At 43.7% G+C, this 12,344-nt stretch overlaps 1 protein-coding gene across 1 annotated transcript in view; it reads left to right on the forward strand.

The window, feature by feature from the left end:
* Positions 1 to 2,406: 2,406 nt before the first annotated feature.
* The window catches only part of Tlk1 (tousled like kinase 1), a 102,140-nt gene continuing 92,202 nt past the window's right edge, over positions 2,407 to 12,344 (forward strand). Inside the window, exon 1 of the mRNA XM_075984931.1 lies at positions 2,407 to 2,545. Coding sequence (XP_075841046.1) covers positions 2,407 to 2,545 — 139 coding nt within the window. The remainder of the gene's footprint in view (positions 2,546 to 12,344) is intronic.

The raw sequence follows: 12,344 nt of genomic DNA on the forward strand, positions 1-12,344 counted from the left end.
ATCAAGAATGTGGATGGCGTAGGTCCACACAAAGATTCGTACATGAATGTTCATGGAAGTATTAAAGCGAAGATGGGAAATGCAAATGCCCATCAACAGTTAAAGGGATAGAGTGGGATAGATCCATACAAGAAAATGCAACCCTGTGGCTATTGAAATAATTGTGTTGAGAGAAACCAGACAGGAAAACACTGCATCTAAAATTCAAGAAAATTCAAATTACTTCAGAGGACAGAAAGTAGATCCATGGTTCCCAGGGGTCAGGGAGGAACCTCCAATGGACAGGTAGATGAGAGCTGGGAGGGCAATAGATAGATATTCACCATCGATAGTGCAGGAGGCTTCAGAGCTGTGTGCACGCCACAGTGTGAGCCAGAGCCGTGCCGTTTGCAGTGAGTCCATTCTACTGAATATACAGGGGGCTTCAGAGCTGTGTGCACGCTACAGTGTGAGCCAGAGCCGTGCCGTTTGCAGTGAGTCCGTTCTACTGAATATACAGGGGGTTTCAGAGCTGTGTGCACGCCACAGTGTGAGCCAGAGCTGTGCCGTTTGTAGTGAGTCCATTCTACTGAATATACAGGGGGCTTCAGAGCTGTATGCACACTACAGTGTGAGCCAGAGACGTGCCGTTTGCAGTGAGTCCGTTCTACTGAATATACAGGGGGCTTCAGAGCTGTATGCACGCTACAGTGTGAGCCAAAGACGTAGTGAGTCCATTCTACTGAATATACAGGGGGCTTCAGAGCTGTATGCACGCTACAGTGTGAGCCAAAGACGTAGTGAGTCCATTCTACTGAATATACAGGGGGCTTCGGAGCTGTGTGCACGCTACAGTGTGAGCCAGAGACGTGCCGTTTGCAGTGAGTCCGTTCTACTTCAATAAAGTTGTGCAGCTCTTAGGTTTCAAAAGCAGAATGCGACGAAAAATGGCAGAATCTGAAGCCCAGAACAGTCCAATGACTTCTGGAGATAACTGACAAGCCCGGCTCTATTCTAGGATGATAGTTTATCAGAAGAGAACATTACTATGAGAAATGCAAAGTCATAAAAATAAAAAATAGAAATGACATTTTTGTCCCCTGGTAATCATGTCATTTCCTTATGCCCGCACAGTTGCTCTAGAGCGCAATCTTTTTAGTGCTCTATTCAGTCTGGTTGTTTAAAGAGAGCAATAACCTTGCTGTATTTTTCCTGGACTACTAGACTGTTCTTTTACGAACAAGATGGCCAATCGCTGGTGTGTGTACGTGGGTGTGTAGAAAGCTACACTCTATCTATAAATTTTAGCAAATGCTCTAATTTGTTCTGTGAATTTGTCAATACTCAACGGCAGCAGTAGAAACTGGAAATTTCTAGAAACCATCCATACCTTCTTCAAGATGAACACTATAGTCCCCCCCAACCCCCTTAATGTGAATTCAGTAGTCAAAATTTCCTATTTAGATTTTCTATTGTGAAAACAAAGAACAGCTTCCACCACTCACATGGGCTACCCCCACCGGGAGAATTTCTCAATTCCTTTGGTAGCTTGTTTTTAAGGAAAGTTTTATTTTCTGAGGTCTTTTATTCCGTAACGACCCGTTCTGCGGACGGGTAAGCTCACACTTTTTTTTTTCTTTTCTTTTCTTTTTCTCTCCTGAGGGGCAAGAGGCAACTCTCAACTTTTCAGTTCCATTTTGAGACTCTCTAGCCGGGCGAGAGAGAGGAGAGAGAGCAGAGGCGTCTCGGGCAGGCTGGGTGTGGGGTGCGCGTCGGAGCAGGCGCGCCGCGGCGAGGGGGGGGAGGCAGGTGGCAGCGGGGGCGCGCCTCCCTCCGGCCGGCCCCGCGCACGCGACTCGCCACCCCGCGCCGCGGGTCCCCGCGCCTCCCTCCGCGCGCTCGCGCCCTCCCTCCCCGCCCTCGCCCCGCCCGGGCAGAGCCCTCTCCCCTCCCCCCTGCCGGCCCCGCGGCCGCCGCCGCCGCCACCGCGACCGGAGGCGCTGGAGCCTCGCGATAGTGTTTGCATTGGCGGCGCGTGACGCCGCCGCCGCCGCCGCCGCCCGTAACTGATGCAGAGGTTACCCCGTCGCCTGAGCCGCCACCCACCGCCCGCCGCTGCCCGGGCGACGCCGGGGCCCGACGCACTGCAGAGGTGCCGGCAGGTTCCGCCCGCGGAAGTGGCCTCGGCCGGCGCGGTCCGCGCTCCGCCCGCGCTCCGGCTCCGGCCCCGCGGCCCCGGCCCCGCGCCTCCCCTCAGCGCTGCCCTCCCCGCCTGCCCTCCGCCCGGCGCGCTCCCCCGGCGGCGCGGCGCTCCCCTCCCAGCCCTCGCGCCCGCGCTCGCCCTCAGCGCGGCCCCCGCCATGACGGAGGCGGGTGCCGGTGCCGCCGCCGTCGCAGGGGGGAGTCGGGCTCCCAGAAAGTAGCTTGATGAGTGTCCAAAGTAGCAGTGGAAGTTTGGAGGGGCCGCCATCTTGGTCCCGGCTCTCCACGTCTCCAACCCCGGGCTCGGCGGCGGCGGCCAGGTCCCTGCTGAATCACACGCCGCCATCCGGGAGGCCCAGGGAAGGTAAGCGCCGCCGCGCCCTCCCGCGGGCTCCCTCGGCCCGCGCCGACCCCGGCCTGGGGTGGGGGGTGGCGGTTGGCGGGCGGGAGGCCTGCCCTCGCTCCTGGAGCCTCCCGGCCTCGGGGTTCGGGTGGGCTTGCCCTCGCGGTGCAGCCTTGGCGCTCGAGCCCCCTCCCCTAGCCCGCACTCCTCCCATAGAGGCGGTCCCCCGCGCGGCGAGCCGGGCTGCCCCGGGACCGGCAGGATGCCCCTCGCCCGCCGCCGGAACGCTCTGGGGCTGACTCGGATCCCCAGCGCGGCCCCTAGAGCGATCCCCAACGGCAGGGCGACTCGTGGACAAGGCTGCCCGAGCCACCTCTCCAGATGGTGGCAACTTTCCTTCCTTCGCCATCGGCTCCTGCGCGTTTGTGCGTTATGGCTCGCGGGTGCAAGAAGGCTCGCGGTCTTCTCTGCCAGGGGGGTTGTGGGTTTGTTTTGGGGGAAATTCCTGCGTGAAGGTTTCTGCAAAACACGCACGGAGATCGGTTACAATTGTTTTCTAAGTTTTCTGGCTTCTTGCATGCAAGTGTTCTGCCACCAGATGTAGCAGTCACACAGCTAGTAAGGCACCTAGAGCTTTTGACTAAAATGTGAACTTGGCTGCATTTAACTCTTAAGTCTACTACACGAAATGGGATTTGGGAGAACACTCATTTACCAGGGAAGAATAAATGTGCATCGGATCTATTTTCATGCGCTTTTGTCTGGAAAATGCGTAGCCGTATGCGTTAGCTATCGGTAAATGGGTTGTTCGCTCCCAGTTGTCTTACACAAGGAGGTTATCGGCACCTTTAAAAAAGAAAGAAGAAAACGTTTGGAAGTCCAGCAGCCTAGTGAATTTCGTAAAGAAATTCAGAGCTTCGATTTATGGAGGAGTCGACAGGATTCGTGTATTTTGAAAACATATCTATATTTTGTATCTAGTGCCTAGATAATTGCTAATCAAGTGTTTCATGCCCGATTCCAGTGGTTCGGGCATAGCATTCTTTGTCATTTTGTTCCCATGAGCATGTGTGAAAGTGACAATAGGCTCAAAGATTGACATGAATATGCTCCGGAAAATTCATGGGAAGGTTTGATTTATGGCATCCATTAAACACGCCGACTACATTGACAGACATTTTCCCCTTTCGTCTCACCCCGACACTGATTTTTCATTAATAGAAGATAAAAGCTTATTTATTGAATGACTAAAATTTAATACATGAGTTTTTCTTTCTGCGCTTGAAAATTTGTACGATGTTTATGTACATGTATAAAGTTGAATATTTGTAAGTAGATGGTTTTAAGTGGCATTTGGAAACAGGGCACGTAGTGCTTGTACCATACCTCCACTCTATAGTTTCATTAAAATGTCTAATGATAGCAGGAGCTTTGAAAGACCGTCTTGGTTTCTAAAGTACTACTACATCACTGTAATAATTATTCATTTCCCACGTGTTTATTGAGCCTATTGAGCCATTACTATGAGCCAGGACCTGTATTGGTTAAGCTTCTGAGGGCATGGTGTTGGTTTAACAGTTGACGTCTGTTATCAGTACTAGGAATTTGGCAGCCACCAAATTCAGATGGAGTTTCCGAGGAAGGTCAGATCTAGCCAGACTTCTCATCCATCCGTGTGTGCTTTTCTACACCACTCCTGTGGTTGGACTTAAGGAGCTCAAACTTCCAAATAACCAGCGCCCCCACCCCAGCACAGCAGTTTAATTTAGGAGGGAGGATCCGTTAATACTTGAAATCATAGGCTATGGTTTTGTGAAAACACCACATTTTCCTTCCTTCTCTCCTTCCCTTTCTGTGGGACCTTCATAAAGTGGGCGAGTGCGCTGCCACAGGGTTGCACCCCAGCCCTCAAAACTAGAAGGTCATTGTGGGATTTTTTTTTTAACTAACCAACATGTAAATTAAAACTGTGTTAATCCCTCCCATCCATTTCAAGACTTGGCACCATATTCTTAGATTTTTACCAACTTCAGCAGGAATTGTCTCTAGGATGCCCCAGGAATCAAGATGGAGACCGTTGTTGTGATGTCCCCTGTTTTGTTATGATCGTTGGTCCCTTTTTGCAGGTATATATGTTAACATTCTGCATAAACTGATTAAGTTTGAGAACTTTTGACTCCAAGTGAGGACTAGTAAGAAATGGTGATGGATCTTGATTCAAAATATTGAGCGAATGTATTAAATAGCACAAACTTTGTTTCTTGAAAATCTGAACTAAATTAACCTTCAGTCATGGAAAAGTGTGAAGTTCAAAAGATGTTAGGTACTGTATGTTTGTGAACTTTTTGTCAGTGATTTAATTTTTAAATTTCTATTTCGTGTGTATGACTTATGTCTGTGTTGTGTATAAACTATGCATGCCTAGTGCCAGAGGAGGTCAGCAGAGGGTGTGGGGTCCCCTGGAACTGGATGGCCGATGGTTGCACGCTGCCCTGTGGCGCTGCTCTACAAGAGCGCAAGTGCCCTTAGCCGCCAAGCTGCATCTTGAGCCCCTGGTGAACTTCTTTTCAGCAAATTAAACTTTGAAAGTAGTTAAAGATATGTCATACGTGTCTGTAAAAGTTATTTTGAAGTTTTGACAGATTAGACTCCAAAAGTCTAAAGAAGGTAATCTGATTATCTTTAATGTTATATATTTGGCTTCCTTTCTACTTTTATTGCTGTAATTCCCATGGTTATATTTATATAGTATTATTTGATTTAAAGGCAATATGGATAAGTTTAGGAATCTGTTAGCTCATGAGGAGTTTTGTGATAGATGTGGGATAGGCTGTTTTCTTTGCTCTGAGTCCCAGAATTTTTTCTTTAGTAATTTGGAAGATTGCTCATAGGTGCTTAGCAGGGTTCCTGTTGTATCTTTTGAACTTGTGCTCTCCAACCCATACTGTTTTTATAATACTGATACCAAGGGGTGGAGAGGTAAGAAATTAAGGTTTCACTTGGGCATGGTGGCACACGCCATGGCAGCAGAGGCAAGAGATCTTGGAGTCTACACAGTGGGTTCTAGAAGAGCTAACAACAAATGAAAAGGGGAAAAAGAAGGGGACTTCAAGTAAAGGTCAGTGTGTTGAAATCTAGTGTCTTACCAGCTAAATAAGCAGATTTTAATTTTATTCCTTGTCTTTTGCATGTTAACATGCTAACTTTTTGAATTCATTATTGCTGAGAATCAAAGATTGATTATTCAAAGTAGCTTTTCTTTCCTCATCCATCTTGCTAGTTATGAGTAACTTAATCTTTTTGTGAATAGTGGGAGTATTAGTGATAGGCAGCATCAGAGAGAAGCTAGGTTGCTGCTTTCACAAGCTTCCGTGTTTAAAGACTGCAGTCCAAAGACGAATACAGTGTTTAACTTCAGGTGCTTGAGTGCCTGTAGGGAGATGTTAAAGATTCGGTGTGGACTTGGAACTCCTTGAGATCACTAGCTAGAGGACAGGTTTGTTGATGTTTTAGGGTTCAGCTCAGGAGTCAGTATATGTGCCATTTTTACACATTAGCAGAGTGAGAGAAAAGACAACCCAGGATAGAGGGCTGGAAAGCTGAGAGATGCTACACTTTTACAGACTTTGGTCTCAGCACCTCTTTATTCTGTTAAACATTACTAAGGATCCCAAAGATTCTTTTTATGTTAATTAATGTTTGCTGTATTAAAACTGATAATTTTGAAACTATTCATTAATTTTAAATGTAATTAGCCAGTTACATGTTAAGTGAAATTTTTGTGAAAAAATAGTTATAAAATGAAAAAATTAGTATAGCTAGTGGTATTGTTTTATGTTTTCATAGGATTTTTTGGCTCCCTGGAAGAACAGATGGATTCTGCTTCTCCTTTGTGTCTGTTGGATATGTTCTCATTGAGGTGTATGAAGTCTTTGTCTTTCCAGAGTGACTGACCATTCTCTGATGCTACACCAAAATCTGCAAGGGACAGACTACTGGCACGGTGGACGTGCTCTGTATACTCTAAAAGTATCTGTGAGGATCCACAGAAAGTCAGTGGACCATATATTCAGGCTCGTGAAGACTAGAGTGGGTTACACATGGGAGGCATATATTTCGAAAACATTAATGGAAAATAGATTCATTCTCCTGGTTTAGAGAGCAGAGCTAATTCAGCAGGTGAATGAGTTTAGTGTAAATTTTGGAGAAGAACCTTAGACCGTGTAGCTGCTCTGCTGCCAAGCTTGTCTAACAGTGGGAAGAAGTATTTAACTCTGAGGAATTTAATGCTGACTGCAGAGACATTTTGTGTGTGCAGGGGAGGGCGGTGAGGGAGATGCGAGATAAATTCAGTAGATTCTTAGATTGGGTGCTCTTGGATTTAACAACTTAGGATTCCATCTAGTTTAAAAATAGGAACATTCTGACGTTCTCTTTCTTTAAGAATCCCTAAATATAGTTAAATTGTACTTATATCTATGAATGTTTTGGATGTTCTCAAGTCAGTAATATTAAACTGTTGTTGGTTTTTATTCTTCTACATTTTGCTCTGATTTTCCTCTGAGGGCTTTTCTGGAGTTGACAGGATCAGTCTTGTTGAAATGTTGCTAAGTTCCCTGTAAATATAATGAGTTCTGATGACATTTAGAGAGCTGAGTACTGTTAATGGTACAGCTTGCTTGAGTGTAATACACTGAGCGCAGGATTTTAGAGTACTTTGGGGGGCCCGTTTCCAATTTTGAAAGAGAAATTATCAATATAGTCTAGTCTTTTGTTTGTAATTGCTTATATGATTTTAGAAGTAATATGCTTCAGCTTTTTAATGTTTTTGAATGTATAGCCAGAAATGAGAAAAATGTTTAAATTGATCTCTCTTGAATTTAAACAATGCACATTAAATATAACCTGGATATAAAATAAAATCAAGAATTTTAGTTTTATATTCTGAGGGTTGTACTTGTAATATTATTGCTTACAGCAATTCATTTTTCAACCTTATATAGAACATAATCTCTTCTGTATCTTGAATTTTAGGTGTCGGTAAGTTAGGCATTAATTCTTGTTTGTAGCTGTCTGTGTAAATGTTTGCTAATTGAAAAGGTGGGGGCAGGAAGACACACACCTATGTGTACAGAGCCAGGGTTTGTCAGTTAGAGCTTTGGCGTTTTCAGGATACCTAGCTTGTTACTTGGATTCTGGGAGCTAAACTTTGGTCCCAAGTCATAGCCAGTGCTGTTGGCCTGTTGCCATCCCCTCAGGTTTTCTCCTCACCTTGCTGAGGGCAGTGCAGTAAATGGAATGCCTCCTCTAGCTTGAGACTTCCAAATACTTTAGATTTATAACATGAAAATTTAGTAGTGGTGTATTTTTTGTTTGTGACTTTTGGTTTGTTTTGAGACAGGGTCTCATGTAGCCCGTACTGGCCCCAAAAGTAGCTGTGTGGCCCAGGTTGGGCTTTGAACAGGAATGGCGTGCTGCCATTTCTGCTGAATTGATAGTGTTGTAAGTGGGAGAAGCAGTGTGGTATAGATGAGGTGACTGACATATAGTCTAGTATTTGCTGATAATTAACTGTGGCTTTGGACAAGTTGCTTATCTTGGTGCTTCAGTTTCATTAAATACGGATCACAGTGCTGCAGGGTACTGGGGACGCCATCTAGTACATATCTTTCATTTTTCAGTTGTGGGAATGCAGATCATTTGTCTAGGCTTTCACTATAAGAGAGTTGAGACCAAAATTCAGATTTCTTTTAGGTTTGTGGTTTCTTTCTTAGATTTTGCAACAGCTTTTTAAATATAAAACTGGGGTAGTGCAGTCTGTAGTAGTGCAGTACTTGGTTGTGGGGATTAGAGGCACTGATATGTCTCTTCAAAAAATTAAAAAAATACACATGCAGTCTCACTAGTGGGACCCTGTCTTAAGTAAAAGCAAAAACCTCCAAAGATTAAGGTGTGGGCTGAGAGTTCAAGGCCAGGCTGAGCTGCGCAGCAGTGAGTTCCTTAGCTCCTTAGCGTGGTGTGGAGGGGCATTGTTGTTAATGGATCCTTACTATTTAAGACTGCTAGCACTTCAAGTAGTATGCGATGTAATCTTGTTCTTAAAAATGGTCTATGTTAAAAACACTTCAGAATATGCTAAAAGTTATGTGAGTAAATATGTAAGGAAGACAGTGAGTTAGTTGCACAGGAGTACATCTCAGCTGTACCCTGGGTCTGTCTCCAGGTCAGAGGTTGGCATGAGTAATAATAAAACAATTAAAGTTTGAGTCTGCCTCATAACATAGGTCTGTTAAATTACTCTAGTTTTACAGGTGACAGCATTGAAGTGGAAAAGTAACGGCATGTGCCCAGCCTCACCTTGTTGGAGCTGCGGGCTGCGCTCCTGTGGGCTGCGTTCCCGCAGCCCCAGCTCTTGGTCGCCTGGCTAGCTTATACCCCAAAATAACAACACACAAACTGTATTCTTTTAAACACTGCTTGGCCCAGTAGCTCTAGCTTCTTACTGGCTAATTCTCACACCTGGACTAGCCCATTTCTAATAATGTGTGTAGCACCCCAAGGTGCGCTTACCGGGAAGATTCTAGCCTATGTCCATCCTGGGTGGGAGCTTCATCGTGTCTGCCCCAGAGAGGAGAGCTATTGAGTCTGAGCTCACTTCCTCTTCCTCCCAGCATTCCGTTCTGTTTACTCCACCCACCTATGTTTTAACCTATGAGGATGACCTTCCTCCATCATCACCTGGGTAACAGTGGCAGACTGGGATTTGAAGTGAGGCTTTGGGTTATAATTGCTAGGCATAGTGGCTGAAAAGTGGAAATTTGGTTTTGAGTAATTCCCTTGGTTCCTCCCCTCCCGTATTTTAATTACAAGGCCATCTTTTTGCGATGCGTTCAGTTTACAGATAAACCTTCATTAATTTTTTGGCATGACTTTTATACATGCATGATCTTAAATGCCATTTTTTAAAAGTAAATTTAGAGCCTTCGTGGAAAATGTTAGAAATACATTAATGGAAAAATCTCTTTGTGTTTAGTAATCTAATTTGGAGTTCAATTTATCTTAAATTTTTTTTTTTTTTGCTTTATAAACCCACTAGGGCTATAGCAGATAAACATTTGAACAAAGCATTTTCCTTGGAAAGAGGAGCAGTCCCCTTGTGAAGGCTGTGTAAGCTGGTGGCTGAGGTTCTGAACAAAGCTGTAATGCTTCGTGGCAGATCTTTGACTTTTATTAATATTCAGTATGGGCAGAGAAAGGCTTGACATTCAGTCTGTGCCATCTATGCAGTATTTAAACAACCTCATAGCTTTAATTCTAATATTGCTTGGCAAATTATTGCCAAAATTCTTTGGCAAATCTAATAAGAGACAGAGAGGTTGAGTAGGTTGATAGAAATTGAAAGCCTGGGGTAGAAGTATCTATTGAACAAATCCAAGTGGTAGGTTAATTTTGAATTCAGTCTTCCCAATGTAGCTTCATCATTAGGTCTAATATTTGACTTTCAAGAAGGCTAATTATTCTTGTACTTAAATAAATGTTACAGTCTTCAGATTCATTACAAAGACAAATAGTTTTCTTAAATGACTTATAACGTTTGTTTCTTATCATCTTACATGGTTTTATACAGATTTCTAAATCTGTACCTTTCCTATAATTAGCTGAAGAAAACACCAAGCTTCCTTTATCTTTACATTCTGAAGCCTTGTCTGAGAAGTGCTGGTATTAAGTGCAATTTCATGGTTTCCTACAGTGCGTGTGCTTCCCTTTTGATGATAAATGCAGTGCCACTGGAGAAGGTCAGAGAGGTTTGTGTGAAGCTAATAATAACCATCCTGTCTTAGGAGACCAAAGGCATGTGCGTTTTTTGTTTTCTCATGAACAGTGCTTATCCCTTAAAATACTTTTTTTCCTTCTGTAAAAAAAGTGTTTTGGTAAACGTCACTGTAATTGGTCAAGTTTGTGTACTTTTAAGATTTTTTTTAAAATATTTTTTATGGTTTATTTAACTTTATTTTATGTGCATTGGTGTGAAGGTGTCAGATCCCCTGCAACTGGATCTTCAGACAGTTGTGAGCTGCCATGTGGGTGCTGGGAATTGAACCCCGGTCCTCTGGAAGAGCAGTCAGTGCTCTTAACTACTGAGCCATTTCTCCAGCCCTTTTTAAGATGTTTTAATTTACTTAGAGATACCAGTGCTTTTCAGGGTTCTGGATCTTGGTAAACCATCACTCATTTACTTGGGACAGTCACAGGAAGTGTACTGTTAACATCCCTGTTTACAGATGAGGAGGTCTTTTCAGAGATTTTGAGCGGTGAAGAGCGGACCTCACTCTGTCCTAGTTACACAGAGAGCTCAGCAGAGCTGAATCTCAAACTGGACTACATTGAATGAAGTACATGGTCTTAATGGTCACGTGTCTGGCAGTGCTGCTTCTTTCAGCAGATATACTAGACTAGACAACTGTTCTTCCCAAGCTAGTGTGTCAGTCATTGTGCTTTTAGAGGTTTGTTTTGTTTAAGACATGGTCTCATCTTGTAATTGCTGCCTGGCCTGGAAGATGTTATGTAGATGAGTCTGGCCTTGAACTCAGAGAGGTCTGCCTGCCTCTACTTCCAGAGTCCTGGGATTAAAGATGTGTGCCTCTTAGTTATGTTTTATTTTGGAAGCTGGCTTTGATTTTGAATCCTTTGTGATTTAGTATTTAAGTGCTAAGATCATAAGCATATGCCACAATCCTAGCTTCGTCCTTTTTGTTTTTTGTTACTTGTTTTCACAATGTAATAGCTTTATTCGTGGGGCTGGGAATTGTGTGGAGGAGTGTAGAATGATTCTAGAAGCAACTAGATTCAAGAGCTCAGATATTATCTGAGGGCTCTCTGTTGCCATTTCTGGATTTTTCTAGCTTCTTGCTTCTGGAATCCCAGGCATTTACCTGTAGCTTAGCAACCACAAATGAAAGACAGCTTTTCCTTTGTAACGTCCACATGCCACATTTTGGTTAAAGCGTATCTGTTTGAATTGCCTATTCCTTAACCCTCTTAGGACCTTGGAGACCAGTGAGGTTAAGAAAGCTGTCACCGTCTTTCTCTTGAGAGCACATGAGTACAGTGAGGTACAATTCCTGAGAAAGAGATAATTATAAAACAACTAATATAGGGGTTTATTTGGTTATATCTTTTTAAAAATCTTAATTGTTATTTGTGGCTATTAAAGGCAGTGATATGACAGGGTAAATTTAAATTTTTTTTTTTTTTAGGAGACTGAATTTAAATCACTAGTGGGATTTTGGAAAATTGCCAATTCTTCATTGTCTTTTAGCTTCTGTGCCAGCACTGCATGAGATGGACCTGTGTTTATAAGCTAGGGTAGGGCTTCATATCATAGAATACCAAGTTTACGTATTATTAACTGGTAATCTCTAAGTAAATTAAAACATCTTAAAAGTGCCTTGCACTTAAGATTGTCCAAGTATATAGTTTAGCTTATCGGTGCTCTGCTAGAGTTGCTCCAGGCATTTCTTACTCTGTTTTAGACTCCATTTTATAATTTTAAAGGCTAATACATGCCAACATACTGCAAACTCCCAGCCCCTCCTGCTCTTCCCAGTATTTGTGCTTGATAGCGTCATAGTCATGCGCCACATGATCAAGGACAGACCACAAGTATATACAACCCCTTTAGATTGTGTTGCCTCTTCCTCTATGTAACCGCTGTGATGGCACAAGGTGTATATGTCTTAGTATATGCCTTATATTAAGTGTTATATGATTATATATACCTTTTGAACATTGACACTATGTGTAAAAAGTATTTTCATGT

Source organism: Microtus pennsylvanicus, chromosome 9 (assembly GCF_037038515.1).
Source record: "Microtus pennsylvanicus isolate mMicPen1 chromosome 9, mMicPen1.hap1, whole genome shotgun sequence".
NCBI classification, from domain to species: Eukaryota; Metazoa; Chordata; class Mammalia; order Rodentia; family Cricetidae; genus Microtus; species Microtus pennsylvanicus.